Source organism: Pseudopodoces humilis, chromosome 24, assembly GCF_049639895.1.
Source record: "Pseudopodoces humilis isolate 2021_Gansu_Grassland_sample_001 chromosome 24, ASM4963989v1, whole genome shotgun sequence".
Classification (NCBI taxonomy): Eukaryota; Metazoa; Chordata; class Aves; order Passeriformes; family Paridae; genus Pseudopodoces; species Pseudopodoces humilis.
Genome location: NC_142223.1, coordinates 2,109,440 through 2,125,996, shown reverse-complemented (window position 1 = coordinate 2,125,996; position 16,557 = coordinate 2,109,440). Strand labels below are relative to the sequence as shown.

Here is a 16,557-nt window from a genome sequence, read left to right as displayed (position 1 = left end):
CTCCACCTCAGGACCCACCTAGGGTGTCCCTTCCCACCATCTGGACCATTTTGCTGGAGGTTTATTGGAACTGGTGCTGGGCAGGCAGGAGGGGGAGGCAGCTGGGCTGTGCTGGGGGTTGCCCTAATGCAAGCCTCCCTCACCCTGCACTGCTTCAAGTCAGTTGGCAGCAGATGGTGTCTGGAGACCTTCCAGTGACCACAGGCTCTCCCCCAGCCCATCACTGCCGTGGCACAGATGGCATTTCACATAGGCCTGTGCATTCCCCCAGCCTTTCACCTCTCAAGGAAGAACAAGACTGCAGGTTTTGCAGGGACCCCCTCCTTCAGCTCTAGGCTTTCCTGGACCATGCAGGGAGCTCCCTCCTACACAGGAGAGCTTGGCAATGCTGACTCCTCACCTGTTGGCTTGAGGTTCCATTTTGAGGTTTTTCTCTGCTTCCCTTTTACTTCTTGACTCATAGACCAGTGGGTGAGGGAGAGAGGAACTGGTTTTCACTTTCCACCTTCCCTCACAGTGCCCCTCTGCTTATTAGTTCTTCAAATATTTTGTACTGCAGCCCAACAGCAAGGGCTCTGCACTAACCCAGTCCTAGGCAGAGGGAAGCCAGCACAGGCAGGACAGCGCCTTATCCTCGTGGCAGTGTCCCAGGGAGCAGGACGGGACAGCTGGGGCCCTGCTGCACTAAATCTGTGTGGCCAGAGCACACATGGCAGCATCCCTCTGGCTGAGTCTTTCTCTTGTGCCTTCCTAAGGGTGTGACAGCAATAGCAGCAGAGCACCAGCATTCCTCCACCCCCAGCAATTGCTCCATTTAATATTTTTGCTTTTCTCAGCAGGATAGGGACTGTCCCCCAGTGCCTCCCTGAGTGAGGTGAATGTGGAGGAGAAAGAGGAGACCTGTTGTGGGATGTATTCAAGGTGGGGGCAATTATGGGACAGAGGAGAAGAAATCAACTTGGTTTTTCTCCCATCAGCTCCCAGCTCCATTAAGAGTCAGTGGATTGCAGGTATCACTGCCTTTCACTGTCTCCAGTGGAACCAGGTCCTGGAGAAGAGATTGGGAGAAAGGGAGCATGGTGGGAGCATCACGCCCTAGGCAGCCACTGAGGAGCTTCTGTAAATCAGAGCAGGCACTGGAGCTGCTCCAAAATCCATCCATTGCCCAGAAGGCCTTTGAGCATCCCACAGCAAAGAGGTGTAAGAGTGTCTCACACTGCTCTCATAAGCTGATCACCCTGGCTGGGCTCCACATGGAAGTTAACCCTTGGGGGACAGTGCCACCCTGTCACCACCTGCCTGTCCCTTGCCATGCACTGGCTGCACAGGCTGGCTGCGCTCCTTCCCTTCCTGAGGCTTAGCCAGGGCAGCGGTGCTCCAGGATGCTCAGCACATGCCTTTAAACAAACAAAAATAACTGCAATGGAATATTTCAAATGCTGCACTACCCTTGCCTTAAACACTTCTTGTCTGCAGCACTCCAAAAGCAGCAGGAGCCCATCCGACAGGAGCTGGCATCACACAGGTCCCCAGACAACCAGAGAGCAAAGGGGCTCTGGCTTCAGCAATAAATACAGCAAAGCAGACAAAACAAAATAAAAAAAAGCCAACAATGATCAGTTTTTTTAAACTTTAAATATTTTTTTCTTTAAAATCTGTTTTTCTCTGTGGTTCTGTCTCTGTAAAGAGCTGTGCTCTCCCTGCAGCATCTGGGTCACTTCCTCAGTCCTGGCTGTGGGGCAAGGGAGAAGCAGGGTCAGTTGAAGAGGGTACAGGTGGGTGCTCTCCCCGCGTGCATCACCGGCACGTGTGGATCTCCACCACCCGATGGCAGGGTTTGCACTTGACGGAGCAGCACCAGTGGAATTTGCAGCTGCACCTTTCCACAACCTCCACTTCGTCCGTGTGAAAGCCACGGCCGCAGCACATCAGCTCGCAGCCGTCGATGGCCTTGGAGGTCTTGTTGCACTGCCGCCCACTGGTGCCCAGGACCCCATTCTTGAGGTCGTGGTCACAGAAGTCAGGACTGGAGTCTAGATAGACGAGGTCCTCGTCTGTGTGTGGCTTGAACTGGGAGTTTTTGGGCACCAGCACTTTGGTGGATCCAATCTCGCTCTGTTCGACCTCCGTGGCACCGTCGAATTTCTCCTTCAGGACGTTGCCCACTTTGCGGAAGGGGGGCATGGCTTTCCAGCACGTCTTGAACTCGCACGAGCCTGACACACCGTGACACTTACACTCCACCCGCATGTTGTTCAGGATGGCCTGCAGGAACACACACAAGGAACACGATGGGATGGATGGTCAGCGAGGGATGGACACAGAAAACACTGCTGGGTGGGTATGGGATTAAAAAAAGCCCAAGTGGCTCAAGCTGTGGCTGCAGAGCCCAGCTGGGATGCTGCAGAGCAGCACCAGCTACCAAGGTTTCCTCCTTGCCGTTACCTTCCTCCCTGCCTCGTTGTTGTGGAGGTTCATTAACGCTCTGTTGGAAGAGGCCCCTTTGCTCCTCTCACGGATGTCGACGAAGGACTGCGAGAAGGCCACGCCGTAGGCGATGTTATCGGAGCAGCCCGACCACTGGAAGCCTGAGGCAGAGAGCACAGATGAGACAGGTACTGCCACCCTGTAGTGCCACTCTCTAGCCCTGCTCTTCCTAAAATCCAGCTGGCCTGTCCCCTCTCTGTCTTGCTGCCTTCTAGTCTGGGAACAGCAAAGCCAGGGAGTGTGGCCCTGGGGGACACACGGACAAGATGCTTTCTGTCCTGTGGGTGATGGACAGTCACGTGGACTAGCCAGAGTTTCATTTTTTTAAACTTTCCCCTCCTTTCTGCATGGCTCCAGAGAGTGGCTTTGAATTGCAGGTATTTTGGCTACTTTGCATCCCCAGGCAGCTGTTCAGACACTCACCCTGCGGGCTGCCCCCCTGCACCGTGCGGTCACATCCGCACTTGTCCAGCTCGCCGCTGCTGCAGGCGCGGGTCACGGCGAAGGCCACCCCTGCCGAAGAGATGGCATAGACGAACGCTGCCTCCCGCGTCCCTGCAATGGCACAGACCATGGTGGGAAAGGGCAGCAAGCCCGAGGCAACACGAGAGGGAGGTCTGCAGGCAGTGCAGCCCGGTGGCCAAAGGCCCTTGGTGGACTGCCACATGTGTCTCTTCTCCTCTCCACTCTTAACATTGGTGTGGCATATCAACCCCCCTGAAAAGCTGGTCTGAAAGACAGCTCTTGGCAAAGCACGCTATACAGAGCTATCAGGCCAAGCTTTTTGCTCTGTCACTTCCTCCTAAGATGAATCAGCACACGCAGGACCCTCCCTGTCCCCACCCCCAGGGATGCTCTTTGCTTAGTGCCAAGCCTGGACCTGGCTCATCAGAGACCCCTGGGTGCTGGGAGATGTTTTGCAGAAGTGAGGGCCCATTCTTGCGATAGTGAAGAAGCTGGGAACTGCCCCACAACACTAAAAACATGGCTGAGTGATAAAACCTGGCAAAAGGAAAGACAGAGCCTGCACTGCCAATGTGGGCAGAGCTCTCCAGAGCTTATATGGAAGACTGTCTTGCCATGAAATCTTTCCTGCATCCAAAATAGCTGTCTGCTTTCCCCATCCAGGAACATTCCCTGCAGATCCTTGCCAGCCTCTTTCACAGGGTCCTGTAGCTTGCAGTGCCTCACAAACTACCCTGCAAAATGCTGTTCTGCTTCCAAAGCACCTCACCCAACCCCACTGATTGACATCCAGGGTGCAGTGCAGTCCCAGCTCTGTGTGGTGCCACATGGTTGAGAAAAGCCTGTTTGGGAAGCTGGGAGCATCCCTGGGTGTGAACACACAGAGTAGCAGTGGCAGGGATCAGCTTTAGCAACACACAAACCCCCCACTATCCTCCGAGGCTGGTTGAGGACACAAACCCTCATTTCTGAGCAAGGAGGGCAGGTATTTGGGGTGGTCCCATGCTTGGGACACAGGGGGGATGGCTTGTGAGCAGGCATCACTCAGCTTGCCGGTCAGAGAGAGGGCAGCTACTTTGGTGGTCGCATCCCAGACTTTGGTGGCCCAGCTGGCAGTGGCTGGGGAGGACCCAGCCAGTGTGGGGACTGAACCGCCTCCAAGTTAATCGAGGTTAATAGTAGGATCATGTTGGTCGGTTTGTGCTGTGGCTGCCTAAAAAGAGACGACTTTTAGTTTCTGGTATTTCTGGTATTTCCAGTCCCTGAACCTTCACAAGAAATCTTCACCCCTGCATTGAGGGGAGGAAAGTCAAATAAGGAGCCAGGGGGATGCTTTGGTCTAGGGGTCCTGGGATGGGAGGTGAGACAGTGTCTCAGAGACAGCACCTGAGGAGAGGCAAGGGATGCTTCAGTGATCTTAAGGGGTTGCAGAGGGGTTTTCCCTTCTGTATCCTCACTCCAGTGCTCTGGTTTGATTGATCCTGTGCTTCTGGGAAGTCAGGGTGCAGCTGGGATCAGAGGGGCTGGGGGCTGGCCATACCCAGCCCTGAAGGCTGGTAACAGGCAGTGATGCTGCCACATGTCCTTCCCATGCCAGGCAGCACTGAGCCATCCTCCTGATGGTGCCCCCATTGATGCTCAGCTCAAGAGTGGCCACGTGCCAGCCTGGCAGCAGCCACTGCTTCAGCACTGCCCAGAAAGAGACTGAGTAAAGGCACCCATGGCTTTATGGAGTACAGCTCCTGGGTTTGGTGGGGAAGAGACCACAGGGTGACTTCAGCACCTTTGTTCAAACTTGGCATGTCCTTGTCAATGGGTGTGAAAAAGGTTCAGGGGAGCTGAGGAGCAGCAGGAGTCTGGATATGCTGTACCCAGCACAGTGAATGAGCCCTGCTGAGGTGCACAGGAACCCATCCACACCAAGATCCAGCACTGGCTGGGCCGTTCCTGACCCTCCCCAGCCACCAGCTCAGGGGCAAGGAGACAAAATCCCACTTGCAGCCCACCAGACCGCTTTTACAGCCAGCAGCATCACCCCAGGCACACATCCTTCCAGCTCACCTTGTGTCACCACCTTGCCAAAGACAGGCAGGGTGTCCAGCGTGGAGCAGTTCCAGCGGCGGTTGCGGAACTGGTACTGGCACTCCTCGATGGCCAGCTGGGCTCCACGCCTCACTGAGTCCATCACCTCCAGGTTCCTCTTGCACATCTGCACCTGGCGCTGGATCAAGCCCTTCAGCTTCTCACAGGTCTCCTCCTCGGAGATGCTCCCCACTGAAGACAGCTTTGCCAGGTACCTGCCACGACACCAGCACAAAGGGTTAGGAGGCTGGAGGAACCTCTTAGCCCCTCTGTAGCTGAGACCTGCTGCCCATCTGGGGTCACCTTTAAATGTGCCACAGCAGTGGCTCTGCAGGATGCATTTTTGGCTGACAGAGAACAAGCCCAAGCGAAACAACCATCCCTCTGCAGCCTATCCCTGTCTCTTGGGGAGTCCAGCTGTTGGCTCCCCTTTGCCTCTGTTGCCTGCAAGGAAGATATTTTCAGCGCTGTGTGAATGTGCCTGGTCAGGTCTCCTGAGTATCGGCATATCCAAGTGCTACTAGGAAAAGCCAGAGGTCTCTGAAGTCAGCCAAAACAAGCAGGACAGGCACTTGGCTGCCAGCTCCATCTGCCACAGTGATCCCACAGCGTGGCTGTGTGCTCATCACCAGCAAACACTGCCCTCCAAACCACTTCCCTCCTGGAGGCTGCTTTTAGCTGCCCCAGATCCCAGCAGGCAGGGATGGCCTCTGGGAGCTGCCAGGTTTCCTGTCACTTGGGATTCAAGCAGGGTTTGAAACAGATTCAGGAGCCTGCCAGGGTAAAATTGCACAGGCTGGGCACATCCTCCAGCAGCCCAGCTTGTGACTAGGGCCATGAGGTCTTTGCTGATCTGGAAAAGACTGGCCATGTGTGGAGGGGACCATGTGTACTGCTTTCCACAGCATGATCCTCAGCAGAAAGAGCCACAGAGCTGCTCTTGGTGTCAGCATTAGGAGAATGAGGGAGCAAGCACCTCAAAAGCTCTCAGCATTTCCTTGTCCAGTGTGTGGGCATGGTGGTCCCTGCTGCACAGCCCAGTAAATCAACCTCCCACCCCTTGCTATGTTGTGGGCATGGTGTTCATGCTTGCCCATTTCCCAGTTCCATCCTCCTGCTCCAACTTCTGGATCACAGAAGGAGCTCAAGATAGACCCAGTCAGATTTTCCAACAAGGCTGTGTGATAATCCAATATCCTCTACAACTATAAGTGACTGTGTTGGCAGGTGTGTACATGAGACTCCCTCCTTCCTGTGGCAGCTGGTAGCAACTTCAGAGGACACTGCCATGGAGCTCTGACCTGGTGTGGACATGGAGGGTCCTGTAACACACACCTGCACCCATCCAGTAACCACACTGAGCTTTAGCATCTTTGGGAATTGCCAGCATTGTCTCATGCTGTTACCTTGTCTGCACCAAGAGACACAAGTACTGAGCTTTTTGGAAACTTCATTCATTGACTCTGCATTTCCCAGCCCTACAGAACTTGTGGGTTTTTTGTTTGCCTGTTTTTTTAACTCCCCCTCCCAAGTTGCAACATCCTGCTAAGGATTTTTCTTTTGAAGCCCTGCTTGTCTCCGAGAAGTGACTGTGCAAAAGTGGCTCCTGCTCCCTGCCTGTTCCCATGTGTCCCAGGAGCCAGATCTGCTGACTTCAGCCACAAAATCAAGTTGTCACAGCCTCTTCCTCCCATTAACCCTGCCAGTCAGCCCCAGGAGGAGAGAACAGGATTTTCTCTTCTGTGCATCAGCAGAATTATTCACCAGTTTGGTTTCATGCTCACAACTGGGGGGCGGGCCGTGGGAGCCAGGGATAAAGCTGTCTTGGCTCATGGTGTCCGTGGGGAGTCTGCATGGCGAGATGTCAAAAGTATTCAGTTTTCCCTGTGTGTGATCATGGAGGCAATGCTTCTCTGACAGCAGCAAACAGCAGGCTGCTGGGCTTTCAGAGCCAAGTGCTGTTAGAACCTTTACACCAACAAATCATCTTTGCCCAAGGCTTCCTGCTCCTCCAAGGGACAGCCCTGTTTGCAGAAGACAGAATCTGATGCACACTGGTGGCTTGAAAAACCCACTGTGGCCAAACTCAGGACTGTCACCTTTCTGCTGCTCCCCACACCAGGCAGTGGGTGTCCCCAACCCTGCAGTCCCAGACACGGAGTGCAACAGCTGCTGTTCTCACATCTCCCTGCACTTGGCTGACCTGGGGGTGAAGGCACCAAACTCTGGGAGCTTTGAGGATGCTGAATGCCTGTTACAGCTGTCTCCTCCCAGGTGCAGCCATCATTCCAGTTTGGGCATGGGGAAGATGACACACAGCAGAGTGCTAAGATCCAGCTCAAGACAGTGTGGGTTATTGATCAGCTTTGAGCCTGGAAGCCAAGAAAATCAGAATACCAACCAGTACCATGCCCTTGAGCTGATTTGGCTTCCCCCTCTGCAACTGCAGCAGCATTTATCATGCCAGGCCATGAGACTGGTCCTACAGATGAGTCAGTGCCTGCTTTGAGTGCAGAAGGAAACACTGGCAGAAGAGTTCTGTGACACAGATGTAGCACCCACATTATTATCAGCTCTGCTCAGGATGTGGCATCATCTCCTTTTCTAATACATTTCCCAGCTTGAGATTCTCTGGGCAATATGGAGTAATAAATTCAAAACACAAATGAAGGAAAGGGTGACAAGAGCCTTTCAGGCTTTTCCAAGGAGATGCACCTGATAAGGTGCCTTCCCAAGTCACATTTAATGCTGTTTGGGATGATAAAACAAAGGCCAAGGATGCTTCAAAGATAGGTACAGCTCTCCAAGAACAGGTTTGGTAATTTGTTTTGCAAGGCAGACAAATAAGATGAAACTATCCAGAACAGTGCTCTGGCCTCTCTCCCCTCTGACAGGTCCTGTGTCCTATCCACCCCTCCTCAGCCTGTGTTTGCCAGCCCCTCTATGGAGGTGGAGGCAACTGTGCCTAAAATGCTGCAGCCCCATCGTGCTCCCAGCTTGTTACTGGTCCAGGAGAACCATCACTGCTTTCCAAAAGACATGGTTTTGATCAGGGAGGAAGCTCCCATCTTTGATTCCTGGTTCAGGACCCAGAGGTTGAGGCAAGGATTTAAGGAGAGACCTTTGCTGAAGGAGCTCAGCTTTGAGGTTCTCACATGGCATCTCATCACAGCACATTCAGGAGCACCAGGTGGGAACATCTTATCCCCTTCCCCTCTCTGGGGCAGATGAAGAGTGAGGTAAGAGCTGGGGAACAGGCTCTGCCCTCATCAGCACTCAGAGATGCTTCCATCTCATGTTTCTCAGGGCTGTGGAGCACCAGGGCTGTCAGGAACCAAACCCATCTGCAGCATCCCACGGTCCCCATGGAAACCTGGCTCTAGCACTTTGCCTGGTCCTTAACACGAACTTTGCTCCAAACTTTGTTTCCCTGGGCTGAAGTGGTAAAATCCACAGCCAAAGCCTTTGTCTACCTGCACAGAGAGCTAGACAGGCACAGCAGGATGAACACAACAAACAGCTCCTGTCCTCTGCAAAGTCTCAATGCAGATCTCTATCATGACATCACATCTCAATTGCTATGCAGAGCTCCAGATTATAATTTAAGTCTCACATGCAGCCTCAAAACAGCCCTGCTTGTGGAAAACAAACCCAAACAATGGTGTATTTTCTTCCTTTTCCAAGACTGGGCAAAGAATGTTTCAAGAGGGGAGCTGCTGCCCACACAATTTTTTCAAGTTTTGTCTTCTTGCTTCATCATGGCCTTGTATGTTTATTTTCTCCTGCCTCTAAATCCAGGCAAGTCACTTGCAGAACAGACTCCCTCTTAGGAGTCATTGATTTAGGAGGAAACTGTCAGAAAGTCCTTCCTCTTTTCCCATCTGAAGTACTGAGATCAGGAATGAAGCCCCATAATTTAAGCAGCTGCAGCAGATGCACTCTGCAAGATGGCAAATAAGTAAATCACAAATCCAGGGAGCTTTGGAAAGGTGGGGGATGTCAGAAAGCCCTGCTTAAATAAAAATTATGATAGTACATTCATTAGGAAGAATAATTGACTAGGAGACATTGAAAGAGCCACAGCATCTGGCAGATAGAGCCAAGAGGAGAGGGAAGATTCCCTGCCATGGAAAGGCATAGAAATTTCAGTCACTGACAAATACTCAATTGAGGTGGGTCAGAGAAGATACCTTGGGGAAAGCAGAGACCTCTGGTGTTTCTTTTATTTCAAACAAATGAGTTTCAAGTGGGAACTCTTTGTATTGTCTCATTTTGGGAATATTTTCCTGAAGATGAGAACTCTCAGACCCAGCCAGTGGCATCCCTGATAAACCACTCAATTTCAGATGTTCTGAAATCAGGCTCAGAAGCTTCACCCTGCTCAGCAAATACTCAACCTTCCCACAAGGTTGAGTGGCCAAGGCCACAAAAGGCTTGTCCAAGCCTTAAACTGTGAAGATGATTCAGCTCTGCTCCTGTCTGAGAGGTATCAAACACCCCCCTGCTTGTGGAGGGCTCAGCAAGCACATCTCTGTGCCTCCTGAGGCTGCAGGGACAGTCAGCAGTGACTCAGGATTCTCCTAAGGATTGTGACTGCTCATGCAGGCAAGTTTCTTCTAGGGAAGAACCAAAGGTTTGTTTAGAATGTGAAAAATCCATGGAAAAACCCCGTGCATCCCTGCATGCATCTGTCTCCACAGATAGATCCATGCAGGGAGAGGTTCTGACTGTTTAGTCTTTGCTTTGTTGCTTTCTCCTACCAAGCAGGGAGCGTGAAGCCACAGAAAGATGTCTCAGTCTGGCAGGCCAGATGATGCTCCAGAGAGCTCCCAAGATTTCTCATGGTGTCCCACATTGGGCTTAGTGCCAGTCTCCCGGTGCCAACAGCACCAGCCTGCTAGGGCACACCACATCCATGGTTCCTCAAGCCTGCCAGCTTGGGCATGTTCCTGTCAGGATCTGTGGAACACCTGCAAGGTTGCCCTTGTCCAGCTGCTGGCTCTGTAGCAGACCTGGCCCTCCCAGGGACCAGGCATCCCCTCCTGGGATTAGACATCCTGCCTTTCTAAGTGTAAACTCTGATTTACAGGTCATCATCTGAGAAGCTGGCTGGTCTCCTTCTTGGAAAGAAATACAGCTGTGTGCCTCAGCCCCTCCTGTCACAGCCAGGCCACCATCTCTTGGCTGAAACCTGCTTTTCACACCTATTCTTCAGCTCCAGTTAACAGCTGCCAAAAGAGTCACCCAGGAGGAGGCAGAGCTGTGCCTACACCTCCACCCCTCAGCTCAAGGGTGAACCTGCACTTCCAATCCTGTCCCCCATCCCTTGGACCCTGCATTTAACACCGTGTGCCCCCAGCAAACACCCATGCCCCAGCCCCTGGTGGTGCCTTGCCTCTCCCATCACAAGTCTTTGGGGACAGCTGCTGGTCCTGAGCCAGTGCTGCATTTCTTTTTCTGAGCATGTGAGGGCAAAATCTCCAATTTGTAGTGGGGAAGAGCAGGATGGAAGCTGGGAAGAGCCTGAACAGCATCTGTTTTGGAAATCTGCTTTGAATGTGTAGGAAACTCCCTTTACTTCCTTTATAAGCCAACAGAAGCTACTCCAGGATTCAGGTACAACACCTTGGCCTTGTTGCAAGAGGAGGCAAGTGCAGGCCAACTCCTGCAGTGCTTCAGGCTAGACTTGGTTGCAGAAAATCTGATGAGCTTTAAGTTTTGATCAGAATTTGCAAATACAGGGCAAAAAAAAAAAGCCTTCTACAGGATTAGTTTGATCTCACCCAACTTTCAACAGACCCCAAGCTGCTCTCCATTGGCCAAGAGACTCAATTACTTTTCCCCAAGTAATTTCATGAAAGCACAATACTGGCTCTGGTTGTGCTGAGCCAGCCAGATCCTGCAATGCAGATCCTTCCTGGCTGTGAAGTGCAACAGCCCATGGCAGCAGCTCTGAGAGAGCCTGGAGGATGCTGCCAGGGGTCACCCACAGGTGTTGGGGACACACAGCCCCAGGTGGGCAAGGCTGAGGTTACCTGCACAGTCTACCATTCAAGCAGCCTTGGATGACTGCAAGTTTTGTGGATTCACAAGGCTTTCAAAGCTTTAAGAAAAAAAACACCAGCTATTGTAAGAGCCAGTGCCATTGCACTCGTGAGGAAATACAGAAGAATCTCCTAGAAACTGTTAAATTCCAGGATTGCTCAGCAATTTCATCATTTTAAGAAAGTGGCTGTAATGCATTTCTCTACATCTGTGAGGAAGAATTAATCAAGCAGACAGTAGCTCTCACCAGAGCAACATAAACACTTTTTTGCTTTAATGCAAAAGTCCATTTCTGATTCATGGAGTCACATCAAGCCATTGCAAAAAAGAAACCTGCCTCTTGCTGTTGCTCATATTGGGAGCTTATCCAGTTCTTCACAGCCTGGTGTGCAGGGTGGTTTTATCTCCCTCCTGTCCATCCTCCCTAGAGTTAGGTTCTGCTGTGAAAAACAGGGGTATAATTTTACTTGAGGCTTTCTTAGGAAAGGACAGAAATGCCCATCACCAGTGAGGAGCTAGAGGGGCCCTCCTACACCCTGGCAAACACAGCCCTGAAGGACAGTTGTCCTCAGAGACACGCCAGACTTGTTTGGAAAGTCCAGGACCACTGGGTGCAACCTGCAGGGTGCAACCCACCACCAGTCCATTTTCATCACTGAGCTAAAATCAGCCAGTATTGTCAGAAGACCTACAAATAAATAAAATTTCAAATATATTTCCAGCAGTTTCGATTTCCCACCTCACAGCCTTGGGAACGGGTTCCATGGGGTCATGCACCGACCTTGTGGATCTGACAGGATCCCCAGAGCAATGCAAAGGAGCCCTGAGCATCCCAGAAGTGAAGAGCCTCTCATCCAACCCAAAGCACCCCTCAAAGTAAGGAAATTCCTCATCAAACCCAAAATGCTGCAAGCTACCATCCTGCTGCTGGGACAGATGTGACCTGGGAACCTTCCTGACGCTGTCCTCAGGGCAAAAAGCAGGAGCACAGAGAGGGGAGCAGAGCTTGGCAGGAACAGCTCTGTGTTAGAGCCAGCTGCAGCTGCCAAAGCTGTGCCAGGGCAGCACGGCACCTGAAGGGAAAATGCTGGACCAGTTCCTCACCAGGTGGAAGATGGGAGCATTGCAATGACAATGCAAGGAATGTACAAAATTAAACTATGCCAGGCTCCAGGTGAAGTGATCTCTCCCCACTATCAAAGCTGTGGAGGACTCACCTGGAAAAAATAAAGGCTGGTTTAAAACCAGCAGGATGAAAATGCAGGACCCAGGAATGCTTCCTCTCAAATCCTCTGCATTGCATAATGACCCAAACAAAATGAATATTTTGGCTGCTCTTGCAACATCCCCTCTCCTAAGCTGGCAGAGATGGGCACAGAGAATTGGACCCCCTGTTTGTAAAGCACCTTGTGATGTTCAGATGAAAGGAGGCCAGGGAAATCCAAACTCCTTTTATCCCTTCCTCACCAGCCCTCAAAAGTGGTTAGAGAGCAGCTGCTTAGCCAGGTTTGTTTGGACCCTCACAATGTCTTCAAGCTTTCCCAGAGCACTCAAAATAATTTTGTTTTTTAAGGTTTTAAAAGCCCATCTGTGCTCCTGGCCCTTTAAGCCAAGTCCCAAGCTCAGATGGAAATTTTAAATCCCTGTAAAGAATGGGTAGACAGAGCTGCTGGTGGTACACCCTGCTCTAAAATGGCATAACCACATCTCAGACCAAACATGTCCATATGGACAGCCTCCTCCAGAGCCAGTTTTAGCTGCAAGAAAATGGAGAGAGGCTGTAATGATTCCCAGATAGTTTGATAATCAGGGGTCTCATTCCTAAAGGACCTTACCCTGTTGTATCTGATGTTTTCTGTTTCTGTTCTCCCATCATTCAAATCCTCTGAAAGCCAAGAGAGCAAGGCAGCGGGCCCCAGTGCCTCATGCATTTAGTGGATGTTTGCATCCACAACCCACTTTGCACATTTTCTACTTCACTTCTTCATGTGGACTTCCTTCTCTCCAAAACAGGTAAATAAATTAATAACTAACTAACTAAACAACTGGACTGAAACCAGAGCCTGGCACTCCTGTGCCAGCTGTGGAAGGATGCTTGTTTGGCTAGAAGTCTCTTTGAAACATCCTCAGCATCAGGATGGGTTTGGAGCAGAAGAGGCCTTGGTTCCAAATTCAACCACATCACTGCACGTGCGGGTTAAAGTGTCTACAAAGTGCAATTTGCTTTGAAAAGTAACTCATCTGCTTCCCCTGTATAAAGCACTGGACTCCTTCAGAGATAAAGCACAAGACAGAGGGACCTTCCTGTGCACAGCCAGCAAAATGTCAAAGGCTCTATCTACAGCCCTTTATTTAATTTACAAACCTCTGTCTGAAGAGGCAGGAGGCAAATCTGAGCCTCCAAAGGCAGAAGGAAGAGCAAGCCTGAGGCTTCCACAATAAGTGGGAACAGAGCATCTCTTTCAGATTTGGAGAGCAGAGGCTTTCTGGATAAGCAAGAAGCCAAACTCATGACACTGAGAAAAAACACCTGAGGTTTGCTTCCTAACCAGGGAGAAAGTAGCTTGGTTTGTTTAATGAAAAGATTTGGGAAATCCCTTCCGGCCACTGTAGCAGAGTGATCCCTTTGAGAGATCCCTGTATCATCTCCTTTTTACACTGGATGGGGCAGCTCATCAGACACCATGGCATGGCCAGAACAAGAGCTCTCCCCACAAAGCCAGGCTCACAGAAACCCTTAGCTCAAAGCACTGCGAGCGGCATCTCTCCAAAGCGCTGGGGGAATGCGAGTCTGTACAGGTCCAAAGAAGCTTTAGAGCTTTAGGGGGAGAGAAAAAAAAAAGCAAAAAAAAAAAAGCCCACAACTGAGCTTAATCACTAATCCAGCAGGTTTCTGGAAAAGCAAACTTCACCATTCACTGCCATTCCGTGCACACACACCTCTGTGCAGAACTATGTGCCTGGCGAGGCTGGATCCGTCCCGTGTGCTGGGCACAAGCTGGCAGCGCCCTGGGATAACGCCGAGCATGCCGAGCCCACACACGTGAAGACATACGAGGCACACTCATTCCTCGAATATCTGATAATTCCTGGGATCCTTCTAACTCTGTTTATTGCCTCCGGCAGCCTTTGTTTCTGATGTGAGAAGATAAACAATGGGAATTGTCTTAATCCTAAAGGCAAAGAATAAAAAGCACTGAGCGGGGGACGATCCTTTTATCACGATACATTTGCAACATCAAAAAAAGCTGACCCCCTTCCTTTGAAACGCACTGAAATGTATCTGCTTTTCCTCCCCTGTTGGCAGGAATGAGCCCTCCGCTCTCTGCTGCCGAGCCCCCCGCGCCCACCCTTGCTCTGCCAGCACGGACGGCTGCACACAGCCCTCCCTGAGCAGTGCGGAGAATCACCCCTCCGCCTCGCCTCCCAAATCCTAGCCCAGCTGTGTGAGGCTCCGGCACCGAGGGGACTCCCACCTCTGCCCATCCGTGCGGGGCAGCTCGCTGACCTCGCTCATGAAATCCCCACTTTCCGCCCTGCCCGTCCCGAAGCTGCTCTGCCATCATCTCACAGAGCTTCCTCAGCAGGACTTTCTTCCTGCAGGAAAAAACACTCCCACAGTTCCCAATATACCTTCACCAGAAGCATGACAGCTTAAAAGACCACCTTGATAGCTGCTATGATCCACCCACCAGTTGCTGGAGACGTGTGGCACGCAAGTCGCTCCATCTGGCAAAGGAGGAGGGGAGAAGGACTAAGCACTAACGCATCCCAGGCAGCCACCTTTTCCCACAGGCAGGACACTCAGAGGGTGCTGCTGACCTGGCGCTTTTCCCCAGGAATCCTCCAAAAACCACCCACATCCCACGGCGAGTCTAAACCTAAAGGCAGGAGCTGTATCGGGATGCAGAGACTCCTTGCTTGCGGGGGATGTCCTGCCCACCTGAGCACCTGCGCTGGGAAAGGTACACGACACCCGGGATCTTTCGTGCTGACAACCCCGGGAACTCCTTATCCCGTGTGCTTTACCTGCCCCTGCCGACAGAAATCCATGAAGGTGAGATGGAGGCGGCCCAAGCTCCCGGCCGGAGAGCGGGTGTGCTGGGTTCGTGCACGGGAAATAATGAGTTCTCATCAGCCGGCAACACGGGGAGCAGGGGAAGCACCATCTCCCACCAAAGCGGATTTATTAGGAAGAACCGATGCCTTCGTTCAAAGTTAGGTGACAAAGTGCTGTCACGTTCCATCCCCTCTGACCCGGGGAGGGGGAAAGGGAGGGTGTCCTCTTCAGAAAGTAGTCCCACCGCCTTGGCAAACACGTAGGAATTTTCCAGAACGATTTCCGCCCCTGTTTACCTTACATATTATTTCAGTGTTTGTTCAGCGGGTTCCCGATGTCATCGGGCTCCTCTGCGGCGTGCAACAGCCCCCCGACACCCGTCCTCCTCCCGGGAACGGGGGCCCGAGGCGTGGGCAGCCCCGCTCGCTGCAGATCCCCGGGCCCAGCACGTTTGGCCGCCCCAGCTCTGCCGAAGCCTTCCCCGGCCCTCGCCAACACCCAGGCCCCGCTCCGACCCCGTGCCCCGACCTCCACCCGCGATCCCGGCGTGATCCGGATTCATAACTTAAGGACAGAAAAAAATGGGACAGGGGCTTGCTGAGCGGCCCCGCTCGCATCAGCCGCGATAACACACCGCCGCTGAGCGGCTGGGGAGAGCCGGCATCCCCTGCAGCCCCCGCCGCCCACCTGCCTGCGGACGGGGGCTACACCCCCGCCACGACCGCGACCCTCAGCGGGACCAGCGGCTCCACAGCCACGGGAGCCCCATGCCCCGCTGGGGACCGAGCAGCATCGCTGCCGGGGGTCGCGCCCCGATGCTGCCCGACCCCGCGGCACCTGCTCCGCGCCCCCGCGGCTACCAACAAGTGACGGCGCGTCCTCCTTCCCCCCTCTCGCCCCCCGCCGCTACTCACAGCCAGTTGCTGGCGTTGGCCGAGAAGGTGGCGAGGATGATGAGCAGCAAGGAGCGCAGGGAATACTCCGGGCTCATCCTGGAGGGCCGGCGGGGTGAGACTGCGCGGAGCCGGCAGCGCCCCCGCCGCCCCGCGCCCGGGGCAGCCGCAGCCGCAGCCGCAGGTGGGCGCGGGCAGGGGCGGCGGGCGCTGCCCGCTTGATGCCCCCGCGGCGGCCGCTGAGCCCGACTGTCAGCGCGGCCGGCCCGTCCCGGGATGGAGCGGCGGGGCCGGGGGCGGGCCGGGGGCGGAGGCAGCTCCGGGGGCCGCCCCGGCTCCGCCGCTCCCTGGGCGGGACCCGCTGGCGGGGACACCCCCGGGGCGGGCCGGCGGCGGGGAGGGCACCGGGAGTTTCTCCGGAATCCGCCGGGTTCCCCCCGGCCTTGCTCCGGGTGGCTCGGTGGGTGCGGGGAGAGACGGGGGAACCTCGCAGAAGGGAGGGGCGGGGGGTTTCCGCATTCGGTG

At 53.3% G+C, this 16,557-nt stretch overlaps 1 protein-coding gene across 2 annotated transcripts; it reads right to left on the bottom strand.

Moving 5' to 3' along the window:
• Nucleotides 1–1,517: 1,517 nt before the first annotated feature.
• Nucleotides 1,518–16,194, bottom strand: WNT4 (Wnt family member 4). Of its 2 annotated transcripts, XM_014257225.2 has the most exons (6): nt 14,713–14,793; nt 14,020–14,252; nt 5,014–5,249; nt 2,911–3,042; nt 2,446–2,588; nt 1,524–2,265 (listed from the first exon to the last, which is right to left on the bottom strand). In XM_014257225.2, exons 2-6 carry the CDS (start codon nt 14,145–14,147, stop codon nt 1,798–1,800), a joined length of 1,107 nt encoding a protein of 368 aa, XP_014112700.2. In that variant the 5' UTR covers nt 14,148–14,252; nt 14,713–14,793; the 3' UTR covers nt 1,524–1,797. The 2 variants fall into 2 exon arrangements, with proteins under 2 accessions (XP_005528339.1, XP_014112700.2); XM_005528282.3 differs by lacking the exons at nt 14,020–14,252; nt 14,713–14,793 and adding an exon at nt 16,054–16,194 and having other exon boundaries at nt 1,518–2,265.
• Between the last annotated feature and the right edge of the window lie 363 nt (nt 16,195–16,557).